General features: G+C 47.1%; 1 protein-coding gene across 2 annotated transcripts; it reads left to right on the top strand.

Moving 5' to 3' along the window:
• The first annotated feature begins 275 nt into the window (after positions 1 to 275).
• Positions 276 to 14,765, top strand: PHF7 (PHD finger protein 7). 2 transcript variants are annotated; one of them, XM_034996834.1, is made up of 11 exons: positions 276 to 979; positions 2,183 to 2,295; positions 3,284 to 3,336; positions 3,719 to 3,810; positions 7,146 to 7,247; positions 7,631 to 7,755; positions 8,221 to 8,380; positions 8,933 to 9,039; positions 9,515 to 9,631; positions 10,049 to 10,173; positions 13,853 to 14,765. In XM_034996834.1, the coding sequence occupies exons 2-11, from the start codon at positions 2,252 to 2,254 to the stop codon at positions 13,915 to 13,917; spliced, it is 990 nt and encodes a 329-aa protein (XP_034852725.1). In that variant the 5' UTR covers positions 276 to 979; positions 2,183 to 2,251; the 3' UTR covers positions 13,918 to 14,765. The 2 variants fall into 2 exon arrangements, with proteins under 2 accessions (XP_034852725.1, XP_034852724.1); XM_034996833.1 differs by lacking the exon at positions 13,853 to 14,765 and adding an exon at positions 10,385 to 11,377.
• Positions 14,766 to 16,743: the final 1,978 nt, after the last annotated feature.

Raw genomic sequence — 16,743 nt, 5'->3', positions numbered from 1 at the left:
ACACTACGTCACCACGGCGCGACGTTCTCCGCCCCGCCTCTGGGCTTGTCTTCCGCGGGATCGATTCTCGAGGTCCGGGCGCTCGCGCGAGGGGGCGGGGCGAGGGGAAGGGGCGGGGCGAGGGCGGTACTGGGCGCAGGCGGTGCAAGAGGAAAAGGCGGGGCGGGGTGGGGGCGGGGCGAGACGAGGGGGCGGGGCGAGAGCAGGGCTGGGCGCAGGCGGTGCGAGAGGAGGGGGCGGGGCGGGCTGGGCGCGTGGCCGTTAGCGCGCGGCCGTTAGCGGTCCTCCCCTGCCAACGGTCGGCGACGCGGTGAGCCCCGCGGCCGCAGTCTCCCTTGGTCGCAGGCCGCGTGACCCGGCTCCAGTTTGCGCGCTCGCCCCCTTTGCCGGCGCAGTCACCGCGCGGGGCGGCCGCCCGTGAGGTAGCTACCACGGCTTGTGACAACGAATAAAGCTCCGGACAGCGGCGCCCTCGGCGACAGCTGGGCGGGCGGCCCCGGCCGGGAGCGACGGCCAGTGCGCTACCGTGAGGAGCGAGCGGCGGAGGCGACCTCCGGCCCGGCCCCGCACCAGCCGCCCGGCAGCGCGACATGAGCCTGGTCTGGCATCCGCGGGACGCTCCTTGAGCCCCTTCTCCGGCTGTTACCTCCGGGGGACGGTTGTGGCCACACCGACAAGTATTTTCCAAATAAATCACTGTTTATTCTTGCGGCGGCGGGGCCGAACACGCTAATCTATTTTTAATTTTTTCACAAGCCTTTACCCAGCACTCATCCAGTGAAAGAGCTTGGTAACCGTTCCAAGGGAGCACCCGCTCGGTTAGGAAGCCTCGGACTGAGCTGCTCGTGGAAATCGACATATGCAACGTCCCTCCTCAAATGCTCTGAAGATTGTTGCGTCTTCCCGTAACTACCAGTGTGCACAGAATCCCACTCAAGGAACGTCTTGGTCCAGCGATGCAAAGAACTGACGTTTCAAGGTTTTATTTCTGTGGCTAGATGGCCGGTATTTCCCCGCAGCGACCCAGAGCCGCTCAGCAGCCCCGAAAGCGCGGGTCCCCTAGTTGCGCGCCCTCCTCTCTCCTCTTCCAGCCTGGCCAAGTGCTTTTGTTGAATAAGAAGCCACCGAGTGCCGTGACTTCGGCAAGCGCAACTCATGGGTCGGAAGAGGAGACGGAGCAAACACAATGAGAGGAAGCGTAGTCTAGTCTTAGTTTTCCGAACAGCTAGTTAGTTGCCTTAGCAGTTGTATCCAAGGAGAACAGTTGACAGCCCCTGCAGATGTTTACGCTTCCCAGCTGTGCTCTGAGGACATGGGTGCTGGAGTGGCTGTCCCTGGAGTGACCTGATTCACGCAGCTCTCCTTCGAAGAAATGCTGTCCTTCCCCTCTCCCTTGACTAGACACGGTCCTCCCTTCATGGGAGTGGATTTTATGTCTTTTTCAATGGTCTCTTCCCTTTCAGGGATTTCCCCACTAACCAATGAAAACTAAATTTGCGGTCTGCTGACCTTGGTGGGGGAAGGGAGGCAGGGTGTCGTCTCCACTTTGGGACATTTTACTCTTGGCTCAGATCTAGAGAAAGGTTGGGAACAGACCAAACCTCAATGGCCAGCCGAGCCTGGCGACAAGTGAGAGGAGCTAAGGGGTGATTTGTCGGTGTTCTCTCTCGTCTCCCACTAGAGGGAGTTCCTGCTTCAGGCAGCCAAAATCCCAGGGGCTCCTTTTCCTAGGAAAGAGCTGCCTTCTCTAAGCCTTTATTGGGAGGCAAAACGAGCCTCTTTACCCTGAGTGCTACCTTGTGCATTTAGTAGGCACGAAGAAAACGAAGACCCATTTAGTCAGCTCAGGTAGTGGTTCCGATTCTTACTCTCCGGAGTAATAGCGGTAACTCTGATCTTGGGCAAGTGCCTCTCTGTGACCTCTCTGTGCCTCAGTCTCCTTATCTGGAAAATGGGGACAGTAGTGGTACTTCCTGCACAGAGTTTTTGTGCGTTAACACAGGTGAAATGCCTAGAACAGTTTTGATGCGATTTAATATTTATTGGCTACTACTAGCCTTGATACTGGGTGGGTCCCTTTTATTTTGTCACGTGGGTTGGGAGGTGAGGTACACTGTTACTTTGACCCTGTGGAACCAAATGTAGAATTAAATTGCTGATCAAGCCCTGTTTATATTTATAGCTGGAAGAGCCTATATTGTCCTCATAATAGTATAGAAGAATTCAAGTTAGGAGAGAGAGGCAGCAGCGAATGAAGACTATAAAAGAAAAGAAGAAGGAACGTCAAAGATTGAGGTAGACCAGGTGACATAAGGGAGTTTGGGAGAAATTGTCCAAAGACCCATGGTATATGCTGCACTTTTTGTCCCCTCTGTGTGGTCTTGAGGGCTGGGGTTGGAGGGCGTGGAAGCATACACCAGTGGTCCCCTGGAAGCTGCCGGTAACCTGTGCCCCCAGGGCTGTCCCTAATAGCAAAGTGCTGGCTCTGGAGCCCTATGCCTAGATTCATATCTGGGCTCTAACACTTGGTGTTAGACACTAGGTGACCTGGGACAGGTTACTTCATTTCTTTATGCCTCGGTTTCCTCACCTGGAAAATGTGCATCATAATAGCACCCACTTTTTCGAGCCTCAATGAATGTAGATTCATTGAGCTAATACATGGGCAGAGCCAGGAATAGTGCTTCGCAGTAGGAAATTCACACTCAATTTTGTATTTCTTTTTTTTAAAGATTATTTATTTATTTATTTGACAGAGAGAAAGTGAGAGAGCACACAAGCAGGCAGAGAGGCAGAGGGAGAGGGAGAAGCAGGCTTCCCGCCGAGCAGGGAGCCCGATGCGGGGCTTGATCCCAGGACCCTGGGATCATGACCTGAGCCGAAGGCCGACGCTTAACCGACTGAGCCACCCAGGCATCCCTCAATTTTAGTATTTCATTCGGCTTTGTGAACATGGTGCCACCAGAGATTCAGAGTAGGTGGCAGAAGAAACAGTAAAAGAGCAAAAGGGGGTTTGCTCCTGCATTCATTCAGTCTACACAGGTAGCACAGCCAATGAGAACAGAAAGATAATTACAATCTCACATAATTCAAATGACTTAGTGGGTATGTTTTGTGCTCGCAAAAAAAAAAAAAAAAAGCAATAAAAAAAGAAACTGAGGTCTTAGCCTTTTGATATTTTGGTCCTTCATCAGACCCAGGGAGGCATTTTGAGGGAAATATTACAAGGGATGTTGACAGGATCCTCAAAGACCACCCTGTACTTCTTCCTTCTCTTGTATAGAAAATCTGCCAAGACAAGGAGGGTAACCCAAAGGAAGCCATCTTCAGGGCCTGGTAAGAAAGACTGGAGGTGTTCTGTTCAACTGCTGCCTTCCAACCTCAGCAAAGGTCACCTGTGTAGGGCAGCAGACTTAACTTCTCTAACTGTCCGTCCTACTCATTTCCCAGATTCTCTAAGATCCTGAAGAACTCAGGGTCCTTGATTTTTAAATGGCTAATCCAAAGTTCAAGAAACAAGTTATTTAAAGCCACTTGAGAGAAAAGTGTATGAAGTGAGCAGCTGCAGCCAACTCAAATGTGGCCAAAATTATATAAAGGCCTAACTGATACCATGCAAAACTTCATCCCAACCTCCATCCTTGTCAAAATGTCCTCTTCCCAATACATGACTCTTCCTTGTGCTCCCAAAATGAATTCTTAACATTCCTTCTTCCAGTTTGCCGGCTATGCCTTCGAGAACCTGGGGATCCCGAAAAACTGGGGGAATTTCTTCAGAAAGACAATCTCAGCGTGCATTATTTTTGTCTTGTGAGTATAAGGTCCGCTTTGCTTTGAATGTTTCATGGCTTTTGCTGTACAGTCTGTTCTCTGTTTTTCATCCAGCCTCAAATACATAGCCTTGTTTTTCTTAATAGCTTTTTTCTTTTTAAAATCTAGTCTTTAAGAAGTAATGTACGTACCTGCTATAAAATCCTGACAGTATAAAGTATGTACAATAAAAAGTTTCTTCCCAAAACAGTGTTCCCAATCTTTCTCCCTCTCCTCAGAAGCACATGCTGTCAACTGTCCTTCGAGCTGTTTTTTCCCACTATGCTTTTTTTTAATTAGCTATAATTTGCATACTATAGAATGCACCGATTTTAAGTGTACAGTTTGATGAGTTTTGATAAGCTCCTATATCATGGGGATATAATGTATATCCTCATGTAAACACCACCCCAATCAAAGTATTTCCATCACCCCAGAAAGTTCCCTCCCATACCCTTCCAGTCAGTCCCCTCAGAGATCATCACTGTTCTGATCTATAGATTACTTTTGTCTCTTCTTATATTTCATATACATGGAATCATACAGCAATTGTAGTCTTGCGTCTGGCTTCTTTTACTCAATGCGGTGTTTTGGAGATTCATCCATGTTGTTGCGTGTATTGGTAGCTTGTACCTTTTTGTTGCCTAGTAGTATTCTGTTGTATGAATATTTTTTTAAACATTTTTATTTATTTATTGAGAGAGATCATGATAGAGAGCATGAGAAGGGGGAGAGTCAGAGGGAGAAGCAGATGCCCCGCCGAGCAGGGAGCCCGATGCGGGATTCGATCCCGGGACTCCAGGATCATGACCTGAGCTGAAGGCAGGCGTTTAAACAACTGAGCCACCCAGGCACCCTATTTGGGTCTTTTAAAATTTGTCTCAGCAATGTTTTATTTATTTATTTTTTCCTTATTTTTTATTGATCAGTGTTTTTTTAGTGAAGAAGTCTTGCATGTCTTTTATTAAATGAATGTGTAAATATTTTGTGATTTTTATGCTATTATAAATGGTATTTTAAAATTTCAGTTTCAAGTTTGGATGTTGGTATATATAAGTGCAGTTTATTTTGTATGTTGATTTTGTATCCTGCAATCTTGTTAAGTTCACTTATTAGTTCAGTAGTTGTTTTTATTTTTAAATTTTTTTGGTAAATGCCTTAGGATTTCCTGGGTGCACAATCATGTAGTGTGAATAAAGACAGTTCTATTTCTTCATTTCCAATCTTTCAATTCTTTTAATTCTTCTTCTTGCCTTATTATACTAGGTAGGACTTTCGATCAGGTGTTGAATAGGAGTTACAGGAGTAAATATCCTGTGTTACTCCCAACATTGGAGGATAGCATCCAATTTTTCAACATTAAAATATGATGTTAGCTGTAGACTTTTCATCAGATTAAAGAAGGTTCCTTACATTTCTAGTTTGCTGAGGATATCATGAATGTGTATTGAATTTTGTCAAGATGCTTTTTCCGCAACTATTGAGATGATCATTTTTTCTCCTTTATTTTGTCTATGGGCTTGTTACGTCGATTGAATTTTTAATGTTAAACTAACCTTGCATTTCTCGTATAAACCCTGCTTGATCATGATGTATTATCCTCTCTATATGGTGCTGGATTCAATTTGCTAATATTTTGTTTCATTTTTACACCTCTACTGGTGAGAAAGACTAGTCTGTGATTTTCCTCTCTTGTAAATCCTGTCTGGTTAGGGTGTCAGGTCTTGGTTAATCTCAGTGCCTTTACAAGCATACACATTTTTGACATAAAAATAAACATACTATACACAGTATTTTGTATTTTGCTTGTTTTTTACCTCTTAATACTTATGAAGATCTTTCCACGTAGAACGTATTGATCTAGTTTTTTTTCTTTTTAATAGCTAATTGGTATTCCATGGGATGGGGGTACCAAAAAGCATTAAAACAAACCGCTTTTAAAGGACATTTAGATTATTTCTCATCTTTCACTATTGATTTTTCTGTTTATAGAAATAATACATCCTCATTGTAGAAAACATTAGTAATACTTAGAAATATAAATAAAACAGAAATCACTCATATAGTCCTAAAGCCCTGAGATAATTAGTGTGGAATAGATACGTTTTAATCCTAATTGGGAACATATAGCTATAATCCAAGTGTCTTCAAGTCATCTAACCTTGTAAGGTCACCTTTTCTATAATGTCAAAATAAAATAACCTGGGTCCCCATTATACATTACATGTAATCACTGTAGGAAGTCCAGCACCCTCCCCATATTTTTGGAAGATTCTTGGGGTGGGGCTGGGGTGCTGACGTTCTTCCAATGTACATACACATACATAACAGTTTATGGGTACACGAACAGTTTGTTGTCCTTTTCCTTGATTTCCCATTCTAGAATCTGCTTTGGGGGCTTTTCAGAAGCAAAGGCCCTTAAAATTGTGTTTTTAAAGAAAAGTTCAATTCCTCCCCTTCCCCAATAGGGCAGAATGACTATAGTCGGGAGATTTTATTTTATTTGGAGGGAGGGAGAGAGAGAGAGCACAGGGGGGAGGGACAAAGGGAGGGAGAGAGAGTCATAAGTAGACTCTGTGCTGAGCGTGGGGCCCCATGTGGGTTGGACCCCATCTCATGACCCTGAGATCAAGGTCTGAGCTGAAACCAAGAGTTAGATACTTAACCAACTGTGCCACCCAGGCGCCCCTATAGTCAGATTTTAAAGCCCTGTTTGCCTTCCTGTAGAGAACACACTCTGAAAAGACTATTTATTTTGCACTAAGGAGCAGTACAGTGGGCAGGGTAAGAGTGTGGATTCTGTGGGCGTGGATGTGAATGCCAGCTCTGTTGCCTCCTTGCTGTGTGACCCCAGCCGTGTCAGTTACCATCCTACACCTCAGAGAGCTCCTCTGTAAGATGAGGATCACAATAGCATCTGTCCCAGGGTTGCAGTGAACATAAGATGAGTCAATATACAGGAAGTGTTTCCCCAAAGGGCTCAGCACAGAAAAGCAATCCTCAGTAAATGAGAGACAGTGTAACACAGAGGTATGTTAGAGCCCGGGTTCTGGAGTCCTGTGACCTTGAGCAGATCACATAATCTCTCCTATAAAACGAGGATGATGATAGTACCTACCTCCTGACATTGTTATAAGGATTAAATGAGTTAATATTTGAAAAGCACTTAGAGCATTTAATGCTATATAAGCCTTTGTTAAGTAAATTATCCTGTAAATGCATATATATCCCACCACGCTCTATATTCTAGCTCTCTTACCCTGTCATCCTCCTCACCCCACTGCACTGTTTCACCGATCATCAATGTTGATAGCCTGGTTCTACTGCTCCCCCAGATCCTATCTAGCAAGCTGCCTCAGAGGGGCCAGTCCAACAGAGGTTTCCATGGATTCCTGCCTGAAGACATCAAAAAGGAGGCAGCCCGGGCTTCTAGGAAGGTTAGAATCCCCCAATACGGGGGCCTCGGGATAGGCCTCTTCTCATACCTCTCTGATCGTCCCTGTTTCTGTTCTTTTCCCTAGCTGCTAGTTCAGAAGTCAAAGGACTCTTGGATTTCTCAACAGGTCCTTCTCTTAAGCTGCATGCTTCTCTGGGGTGTAGTAGTATCCTAAGTGAGGAGAAGGAGCAACATCCTAGGGGAAAAAAATAATTTAGTGCTGCTTGAAGCTCAGCTTCAGGGTGCCCCCAAGAGCTTTCAGGTCAACTGAGGAAAGGAAATGGCTGTTGCTTCCTAGAATTTCCATTCCATAGAATGATGTGCCACAGAATGTCTGTTTGTCTTTCTTGGGGCCCTGAGCACTGCCTGGGATCTCATTTGCAGATCTGCTTTGTGTGCAAGAAAAAGGGAGCTGCCATCAACTGCCAGAAGGATCAGTGCGTCAGAAACTTCCATCTTCCTTGTGGCCAAGAAAGGGGTTGCCTTTCACAATTTTTTGGAGAGTACAAGTGAGTGATAAAGGGGAAAAGTTGGGCTGCCCTTTTGCAAGTTGCTCTTAATTAGCCACCAATGAAATCAGAGTCCGGTTCTCACAGGCCTGTTTTGATTCACTGGTGAATCTGTCCTACCATTCAATAATGAGAAATAGTGTCTTGACTTGGCGATTTCCCAGGGCTTCCTTCTTGCTTCCCAGCCCCTTCTTAAATTACAAGCAGCTGCTGTTCTTAGACAGCTGCTCAGAGCTCAGCAGGGCTTTCAGGAACAGGAGACTGTGGGGATAGTCCCGGGAGTTTTGCTCAGTGGGGCAACAGCTGTGAGAAGGCTTGTGGCTTTCCCTCTCCCTGCTCCTCCTCCTCCCCATGAGCATGGAGGCTCACTGGGCATCGGCCTGGGTGGCTGCTCTTCCTAGGCCAGGCAGCCGGAAGACTGCATCAGTGACAAACCAGAAATCAAGTCTGTTTGTTCTGCCTCAGATCATTTTGTGGAAAACATCGCCCAACACAGGACATCCAACGGGGGAAGGCAGGGGAGGAAAGCTGTGTCTTGTGTTGTGAAGACTTATCCCAAGCAAGTGTTGAAAATATCCAGAGTCCATGTTGTAGTCAAACTGTCTACCACCGCAAGTGCATACAGGTGGGGCTTTCTCCGCCCTGGGGACCTTCCACATTTTCTCTAGTTCAGAGCACCCTAGGAATGCTCAGGCAGTCTTAGCTTCTCTGTTCCATCCTGGAGGCCTATATGCAGGGAGGGTTCCAGGCAGAGGAAAGTCAGCCCAATCTCTGGTCACCCCTGACCTGTAAGACCTCATCCGTGATAACATTTAGACTGAGCAAAATCCTCAGGAGGGCTAGAGCAAACGAGCTGGAATGAGTCAAGCAGCCTCAGAATCAGCCTTGCTTCCTGGGACGGAAGGAAAGGGACCCTTGAATGGGTCAGTGCTGCAGGCCCCACAGCCAGAGATGACAGCTGAGGCACCCCTGGGAGCTCTCTCGAATTGAGCGTGGTCTCTGGTCTGATGCCTGGATTTGCACCCCTCACACTAGCCCACCCTTAGCCCTTTTATGGAAATCTCCAATCAAGCTCTCTTGGCAACACCCTCTTTGTGAGATGAGGGTTGGGGTGGAGAGAAGGTGATCAAAGATGGTGTTTTTATAAACACAACGCTCTTCCATGTTTCTCTTACAGAAGTATGCCCACACATCGGCAAAACATTTCTTCAAATGTCCCCAGTGTAACAATCGAGAAGAGTTTCCTCAAGAAATGCTAAGAATGGGAATACATATTCCAGACAGGTAGTGGAAACTCTAAGGCAGGAACTGAGCCAGGGAGTGGGTTGCCTAGATTTCTAGAGAGGAGGTGAGTGTGAGGTTAGTTCAGAGAATGAAGCAGCAGCCCAGGCACTGGCCTATGGTGAAGAGGGAGGGAGTGGAGGGGGGGGGGCTTGTCAGTTATCAAAAGAAAAGGAGGTGGGGGTGCACTGTGGGAATGGGGGTAGACATGTTCCTGAAAAGGGTGCTTGGGGATCAGAACTCCCTGGGGTTGGTTCTTGAATTCCAGTGTGGAACTAAGAAACCCCCATGTTCCACTCATCCTGCTTCCACCCTCTCCTACTGCCAGACCACTCAGCCCATCTTGTTTAAAGTATTCATGCAGCCTGTTGAGCTCTTTTGCAGTGCTAGCGTGAGTTCTTTCTAGTTCCTCCCAGGTAGACAAAGGTTTCACCACCATTTATGTGCCCCTTACTCACTGTTTCTTTTCCCACTGCAGGGATGCCGCCTGGGAGCTCGAGCCAGGGGCTTTCTCAGAGTTGTATGAGCGCTATCAACACTGTGATGCCCCCATCTGTCTGTATGAAAAAGGCAGAGACAGCTTTGAGGAAGAAGGGTAGGGAAAGGCTCCTTGCTAGAAAGATCTCTCATTGGTGCCATCCTGGAGTTAGTCCTTGGCACAGTTATCAGGAGCAAGAAACTTGCTCTTGTCTACAGACCTCAGGGTGAACCCAAGTTCCATACTTGACCAGCCCAGGACTCACTCATGCACAAGGGGACAGGTTCCTGCAGGGTCCTTGTGCCCAGTGGAGCAACCCTTGGGTCCAGTTCCTTTCCAAATCCACCTTTCAGGTATCTGTGCCTAAGTTCAGGGTCCGGGGATTGGCACTCAGCCACAGTGGGTCCTGGGTAAAATGTACAGTGCAAATTGCCTGGGAAGCCCTCAGCAAAGGCCTGGCCTCTAGCGGACATTCTGAGAGTGGTAGTGAGTGTCATATTTGTCCCCACAACCCTTCCTTGGCTTTTCCTGCAGGAGGTGGCGCCTCATTCTGTGCGCTACCTGCGGATCCCACGGAACCCACAGGGACTGCTCCTCTCTTAGATCCAACAGTAAGAAGTGGGAGTGTGAGGAGTGTGCACCTTCTGCTGGAGCCACAGGTGGGACTGGAGGGATGGTCTGGTCTAAGAACTTGGGCGGGGGCGGGGGGGTACTTGTGGTGCCTGGAAAAGGAGGAGGGCATGCCACTGGATGGGGACTCGGAGTTGGCGCCTTTGGTTTGGGAAGGGAAGTAGCTAGGGAGGGGCTCACGGACCTGAGCCTGGAGAGACGGAGGCCTGAGTCTTCCTCTCCACTTTTCTTCCACCACAGACTATACACCTGAACACTCAGGTGCCACCCCTTGTTGCAGCAGCACCTTCCACCCCGGGGGGCATTTCTGCAGAAATGCCAGCCTGGAAGAGAATCCAGGCCCTTCTTGGACTGATTGGCCAGGACCTTCCTTATTAGAAAAGCCAGAGTCCTCTGGTGGCAGGAGGGGCCACTCCTGTCGGTCCAAGCGTGTCAAAATCACTAAGAGCTGCAAAAAATCCAAGTAACAGCTTCTGAGTAGTCGCTGCCAAGCACATTGGGATATGAAGCTGTGCTCCTTCACCGGGTTTGAGGGAGGGAGCCCTTTGGGACTGTGAGGCAAGGAAAGAGGGCCAGCAGTGAGAGTAGGAACCAAGGAAAGAGAAGTCCCAGGGGAGCGTGAGGACAGAGCAGAGTCCAGATGCCAACCTCGGAATGTGTTAGCAGTTATGAGCACGCCTCTGCTCTTTCTGCCTGATCCCACTCCTCTTCTCCCACCCTAATCTGCTTCTCATATGCCTCTTCTTACTTCACCCACGTTTGTTATTATGCAAATAAAGGTTTTCTCTCCATTGGTGTCTCCTTACAAATTCACTCTGGAATTTATCTAGCATCCTGAGGAATCCGGAGGATAGAGTAAGGAAATAGAAAATGCACCCTTCTCATCTATAAAATTCAGTGAATAAATGTAGAATTTTCAACTTCAAACATAGACATGTTGCTTTGGAGGGAAGCAGTTTGCAGGGAAATTAACTTTATGGGCGGGGACAGAGATTTCATCATTGCACAAATAAACACAGGCTCTCATCAGGGAAGTGAGCCAGCAAAGGGGGCCATACTGGACTGACAATAGGCCACCATTGCAAGGTTGGGGCCCTGGACTCAAACAGGGCAGGGACTGCCATGCTCACATTGGGTGGAAGGACTCCGTCCACTGCAGGCCGTGTGGTCTGCAGCATACCTCCACTCAAAACCTCGCTGCCTGGTGGCCCAGGCAATTCTGTCTCGGGTAAGGGAACCATGCCAGGACAGTTACATTAGGCAAGGCAGCTGGGATGGGAATCTGGCAGAAGGTCTTGGGAGAAATTGAATGGAACCTATCTCACATATTTTTGTTTTTAATGATTCTGTGGGATTTAGATTAGCGGGGGAAATTCAGGACCATTGCCAGATACTCAGTGCTCAGGGTCTCACTGAGTCATTGTAACCAATGGTGGAGGACGGGGCTCTTGGTTCAAAAGTTGCTGAGCCCTGGAGACTTCCATCCTTGGTGTTTACAGTGATCACTTTCAGATTTGACCAGATCCACTTGGAATCACATGGGGTGTGGGGTAGGGTATTTGTGTCTTTTTGTTATTATCAACGTATGCAGGCAAAGTAATACAGAATTTTAAAAGTCAAGAAGTACTTAAAGGATTATAACGAAAAACAGTCTCTTGTCTTACCCTTCCCTACCCTCAATCCCGCTCCTTAAAGGCAACTACTGTCCATTATTTTAGCCATTTCTTGATTCATTAGTCTTAGATGTTACTGACTTCCTATTATGTCATGTAAGATCTTGCTCCTTTAAGACTTTCCCACTTTCATTCTCTCCATCTTTTACAATTGCATCACAGTTTTTATTGAATTAACCTTCAGTGATTACATTAGTAATCTTCAGTTTACTTGCTATGACCATGTAAATGCTGTATACCTCTGAGCCAAGCAGTATGCTAGGATTATTTTTCCTCTCCTGTAATTGGTTTTTTTCCTGAAATGAATACCTATCCCTTTTGTATTTGCTCAATTTGTGAGGTACCTATGGCTAATTCTTCCCAAATGTTCCACGTGACAGTTGCCTCAAAATACAATCTTCCTCATAAGCCAAACATCAGATCACTATTAGCTGCACTTCTTTTCTGAAAGACGGGCCTCCGAGAGCCGACTCCTGAGCCGGCTTCTCACTGGGCCTACTGCACAGCTAACGCCCTAGGGCGGCCCGCACCTCTGCCTTTTCTCTTCCTTTTCTCTCCCATGATTTTGATGACTCAGTGCTGTGCTTCCTAACCTGGGTTTCCAGGGGCACCTTGTCAGAGCTCTGCAAGTGACTAAGTTTTTAAATTGTGGATTTTCATTTCAAAAACAAATGATATTTTACCTATCCTAAAGACTCAACTCTTGTAGTGATAATTCACAACTGCAAGACACTTCCAAGATTAACACTTCAGATTCTTAATCTAGAATTTCTATAACTTGGGTCACCAGGCATATTCTCAGACATCCGGGGTAGTATCTTTCCCTTTAAAAAGAATCCACTTGGGGGCGCCTGGGTGGCTCAGTTGGTTAAGCAACTGCCTTCGGCTCAGGTCATGATCCTGGAGTCCCTGGATCGAGTCCCGCATCGGGCTCCCTGCTCGGCGGGGAGTCTGCTTCTCCCTCTGACCCTCCCCCCTCTCATGTACTCTCTCTCATTCTCGCTCTCTCAAATAAATAAATAAATCTTAAAAAAAAAAAAAAAGGGATCCACTTGGAGGGGCGCCTGGGCGGCTCAGTCAGTTAAGCATCCACCTTCAGCTCAGGTCATGATCTCAGGGTCCTGGGATCGAGCCCCGCACCGGGCTCCCTGCTCAGTGGGGAGACTGCCTCTCCGGCGCCCTCGCCCTCTGCCCCTCCCCCCACCTCATGTGCGCACTCTCTCAAATGAATAAATAAAACTTAGAAAAAAAAGGATCCACTTGGATACTACTCAAGTGTGAGAGACACCATCTTAACTGAAAGTAGTGGTCCTCTGGCAGTACCTCTAGGACCCAGCTGCAGTGGGTGGGAGGTACAGCTTGTTGGGGGGGGGAGGATAAGGGGTGCTTTGGGCACTTACTCAGTTGCCTGATCTCTGGGTGCAGTTGACCTTATGGGTACCTAGAAAACAGTCACACTCCTCCCTATTAACTATTTCTTCATCTCTATACCTTTACTCTCCATTGATTTTAATAGCTGACTGGAAAGTCCCCAATTTTGAAATGTTCTATTCTTCACCTAATCAGTCATTCCCCACTAAATAACTGGGTTTTTTTTGTCTTAAATGAACTTTTAATTTAGGATAGTTTTAGATTTACAAAAATTGTGACGATAGTACAGGGATTCCCCAAATACCCCAAACCCTATTTCCCCCCTTAGTACCATCTTACATTAATGTAGTACATTTGTAGCAATTAACGAACCAATACATTCTTTTCTTTTTTTTTTTAAGATTTATTTATTTATTTGAGAGAGAGAGAATGAGAGCGAGAAAGAGCACACATGAGGGGGGGAGGGTCAGAGGGAGAAGCAGACTCCCTGCCGAGCAGGGAGCCCGATGCGGGACTCGATCCCGGGACTCCAGGATCATGACCTGAGCCGAAGGCAGTCGCTTAACCAACTGAGCCACCCAGGCGCCCACCAAAACATTATTTTCAAACCCAGAGTTTATTTAGATTTCCTTAGTTTTTACCTAATGTCTCTTTTCTGTTCTAGGACCCTATCCAGGAGACCACATTGCATTGAATCGTCCTGTCTCCTTAGGTTCCTCTTGGCTGTAACAGTTTGTCAGATTTTCCTTGTTTTTGATGACCTTGACAGTTTTGAGGAGTACTGGTCAGGTATTTTGAGAGCCCTCAGTTGGTATTGTCTGATGTTTTTCTCACGATTAGGCTGGGGGAGGGAGACCACACAGGTAAAGTGCTGTTATCACATCATATCCAAGTTACAGACTATCAACATGTCTTCCACTGTTGATGGTGACCTTGATCATCTGGTGAGGTATGTTTGTCAGGTTTCTCCAGCGTAAAGTTACTTCTTTTCCCCACTTTCCAGACTGCGCCTTTTGGAAGGAAGTTGCTCTGTGTAGCCCACAATTAATGAGTGGCGATTTATGTCCCCTCCCTCCTCGAGGACAGAATATCTACACTATTTGGAATTCTTCTGCATGGGAGATTTACCTATTCTCTTCCACTTATTTATTCGGTCATTCATTTATGTCAATCTAGACTTAGGGACTTGCATAGTGTATTCTGGGTTATAATCCAATACTGCTTGATTTATTTGTTGCTCAAATTATTCCGGCTCTGGCCATTGGGAGCTCCTGAGTCCTTTTCACATACCCCCATTATTGTGCATTTTGTTCTGTTTTGTTATTTTGGTTTTGGGGATTTTTTGAGCCCTTCTTTACTTTTTGGCATTACAAGATGCTCCAGGCTCCTTTTGTATGATTTAAATACATGTTTTCACAAGTGATCCGTCTGTTAGAATTAATTACTGTTTTATAACTTAGGACTTAGAACAAATAGTCCACTTGGGGAGGGTAGAAATAGATGTTAAATAAAAATTCCCCCAAAATTCACCTTCTCTACTTCCTCTAATTCTTACCTTTGTAGGAACCATAAACTAGGGCCAAAAATCTCAGTATCTGCTTCTACTTCCCTTTATCCTCAATCACCCTCTTTCTTGTCAATTTGACTGTTATACAAATGTTCGCCTTCTTTGCTATCCCATTGCTAGGGCTCAGCTCAGACCCCTGTGCCTCAGAGGACTGCAGCAAAAGCCTTCTCCCTGCATGGTTTCCTATGTCCACTTGCTTTGCTGACAAATCCAGCCTTTTCCCTTCTGCTAATTACCATAAACATCTGCTAGCTCTTTTCTTAGGATGGCTCTGCTGAGATTGGCATCCAAGACCTTCCACAAACATGGCCCTACTCAGCAGCATCTCCCTGGACACCCCACCCACGGGCACTCTGCCCTGGCTACCCTGGAACACTGGGCCCTGAGCATAAGGTTTGCAGTCTGGAGAGCCATAGCCTCTATCCTCGGCCTGTTGAACCCAGCAAAAGGGCCATTTTTCACTTGCACTGGTCTCTGCTTATACTCCTATTAGAGCAGGCATCATTCTCCACCTGGTCCTACAGTTGTGTATCTATCTCTCCCACTAGATGGGAAGCCCCTTAAAGGCAGGGGCCTGTTTGTCTTATTAACCTTTCTCCCCCCGGGGTGTGTGGCTCCAGACCCCACATTCAGACGCAGTTTGGTGTCTACTGAATAGATGGAAGGGCTTGTAGCTTGTACTCATGAGCTTGTTGTTTTGCTGTCAAACACCAGAGGGCACTGTCAGCAGAGTGAGGAAGAAGATGCTGCCCCCTTAAGAGCTGGAAGGTTGAGAAAGGCTTATTTTTTAAAGCTTGCTGCTATTTTGGGATTGCATAGGACTTACTGCTCTTCACTTGTTCTAAACACATCCATTTGCGTTTATTCGTGAGGTGGGCTCCTGTTGGGTTTAGAGATTAGTATAAAAGTTACTAATGACACTTCCATCACGGGTCATATCCTCAGACAGCTCTGCCTGCCCGTCCAGACCCAAACTGATCCTCCTAATTCCAGCTGCCCTCCTCTTCCCCCCCAAAATGAGGACTGCCAGTCCCAAGGGAAATGCATGATACAGTTCTGTTCTTCTTCTGCCCCACTCTCCTTACACATACACGCACACATTGATATTAAGGCCTCTGGCTAGTGACATCAAAGACTCTAACCTGTGGACCAGACAGGAGGTTGCTACGAGAAATAGCATCTCCATCGGCCCGGCCCCCGGGGACACTGTGTTAGCTCCTATATACTCCCAGACTGGCTGGAGGTGAAGTGCAACATCATGGTGGGGGGGGGGCAGGTATGAGAAGTCTCCCTACTGACTAAGCTAGGAAGCCCCCTCGTGGGGGGGGGGGAGGGGCGTCTGCTCTTTGGAAGGGTCTCATGCCTTTTACATTTTTTTCCAAAAAGCAATCTGGCAATTGGAGGCCATAAACCAAAAAGTTGATATATTTCAGAAAACAAAAAACGAAAACCTTGTTCTAGCTTCTCTGTAGCAAACCACCTCTAGCATGTGCAACAGCTGAGTGGTGCAACCGCAGGAGGCCCGGATGGAAGGAGAGAGGCCCAGGGCTCCTCCCCCTTGTCTTTGGTGTAACCTTGTTCCTTGACCCTGCCCTGCGAACACCTCTGATAAACAGGAAGGTATCCACGCCATCAGTGTCCATCCCCCTCAGAGCATCTGAGACCTGTCTAGGCCATCAAAGCCATCCCCAGACCCCAGGAGCATTCTGGAGGGGACTCCAGACTCACCAAAAACAATTCCCCATTGTGTTCCCCCCTCTTGGAAATCAGGGATTTGTAAACAGACCCTTACATTTAGACAGGTCCTGCCCTGTCTTTGTGCTGGTGTGTTTTTTCTTCCCTAAACAATGTCCTTTCCAGCGGGGCCAGCCTGTTCACACCATTGTCTGAGACCCTTGGACTACAGGAAACAGCACCAGATTCTTATCAGCTGGGGGTGGGGGGGCAGCGTGAACAGATGAGGTCATGTCCATAAAGCAAGCTGCTGG

The sequence above is a fragment of the Mirounga leonina genome, unplaced genomic scaffold (genome assembly GCF_011800145.1).
Source record: "Mirounga leonina isolate KUSES-001 unplaced genomic scaffold, KU_Mleo_1.0 Mir_94, whole genome shotgun sequence".
NCBI lineage: Eukaryota > Metazoa > Chordata > Mammalia > Carnivora > Phocidae > Mirounga > Mirounga leonina.
The sequence above is the reverse complement of the archived record's forward strand: the minus strand, read 5'-3'. Positions and strand labels throughout refer to the sequence as shown.

Coding starts and splice junctions, on each gene's coding strand:
- PHF7 (XM_034996833.1), top strand. CDS start 2,252: ATGAAGACTATAAAAGAAAAGAAGAAGGAACGTCAAAGATTGAG. Junction 9,632..10,048: donor GACAGCTTTGAGGAAGAAGG/GTAGGGAAAGGC, acceptor CTTTTCCTGCAG/GAGGTGGCGCCTCATTCTGT. Junction 10,174..10,384: donor ACCTTCTGCTGGAGCCACAG/GTGGGACTGGAG, acceptor CTTCCACCACAG/ACTATACACCTGAACACTCA.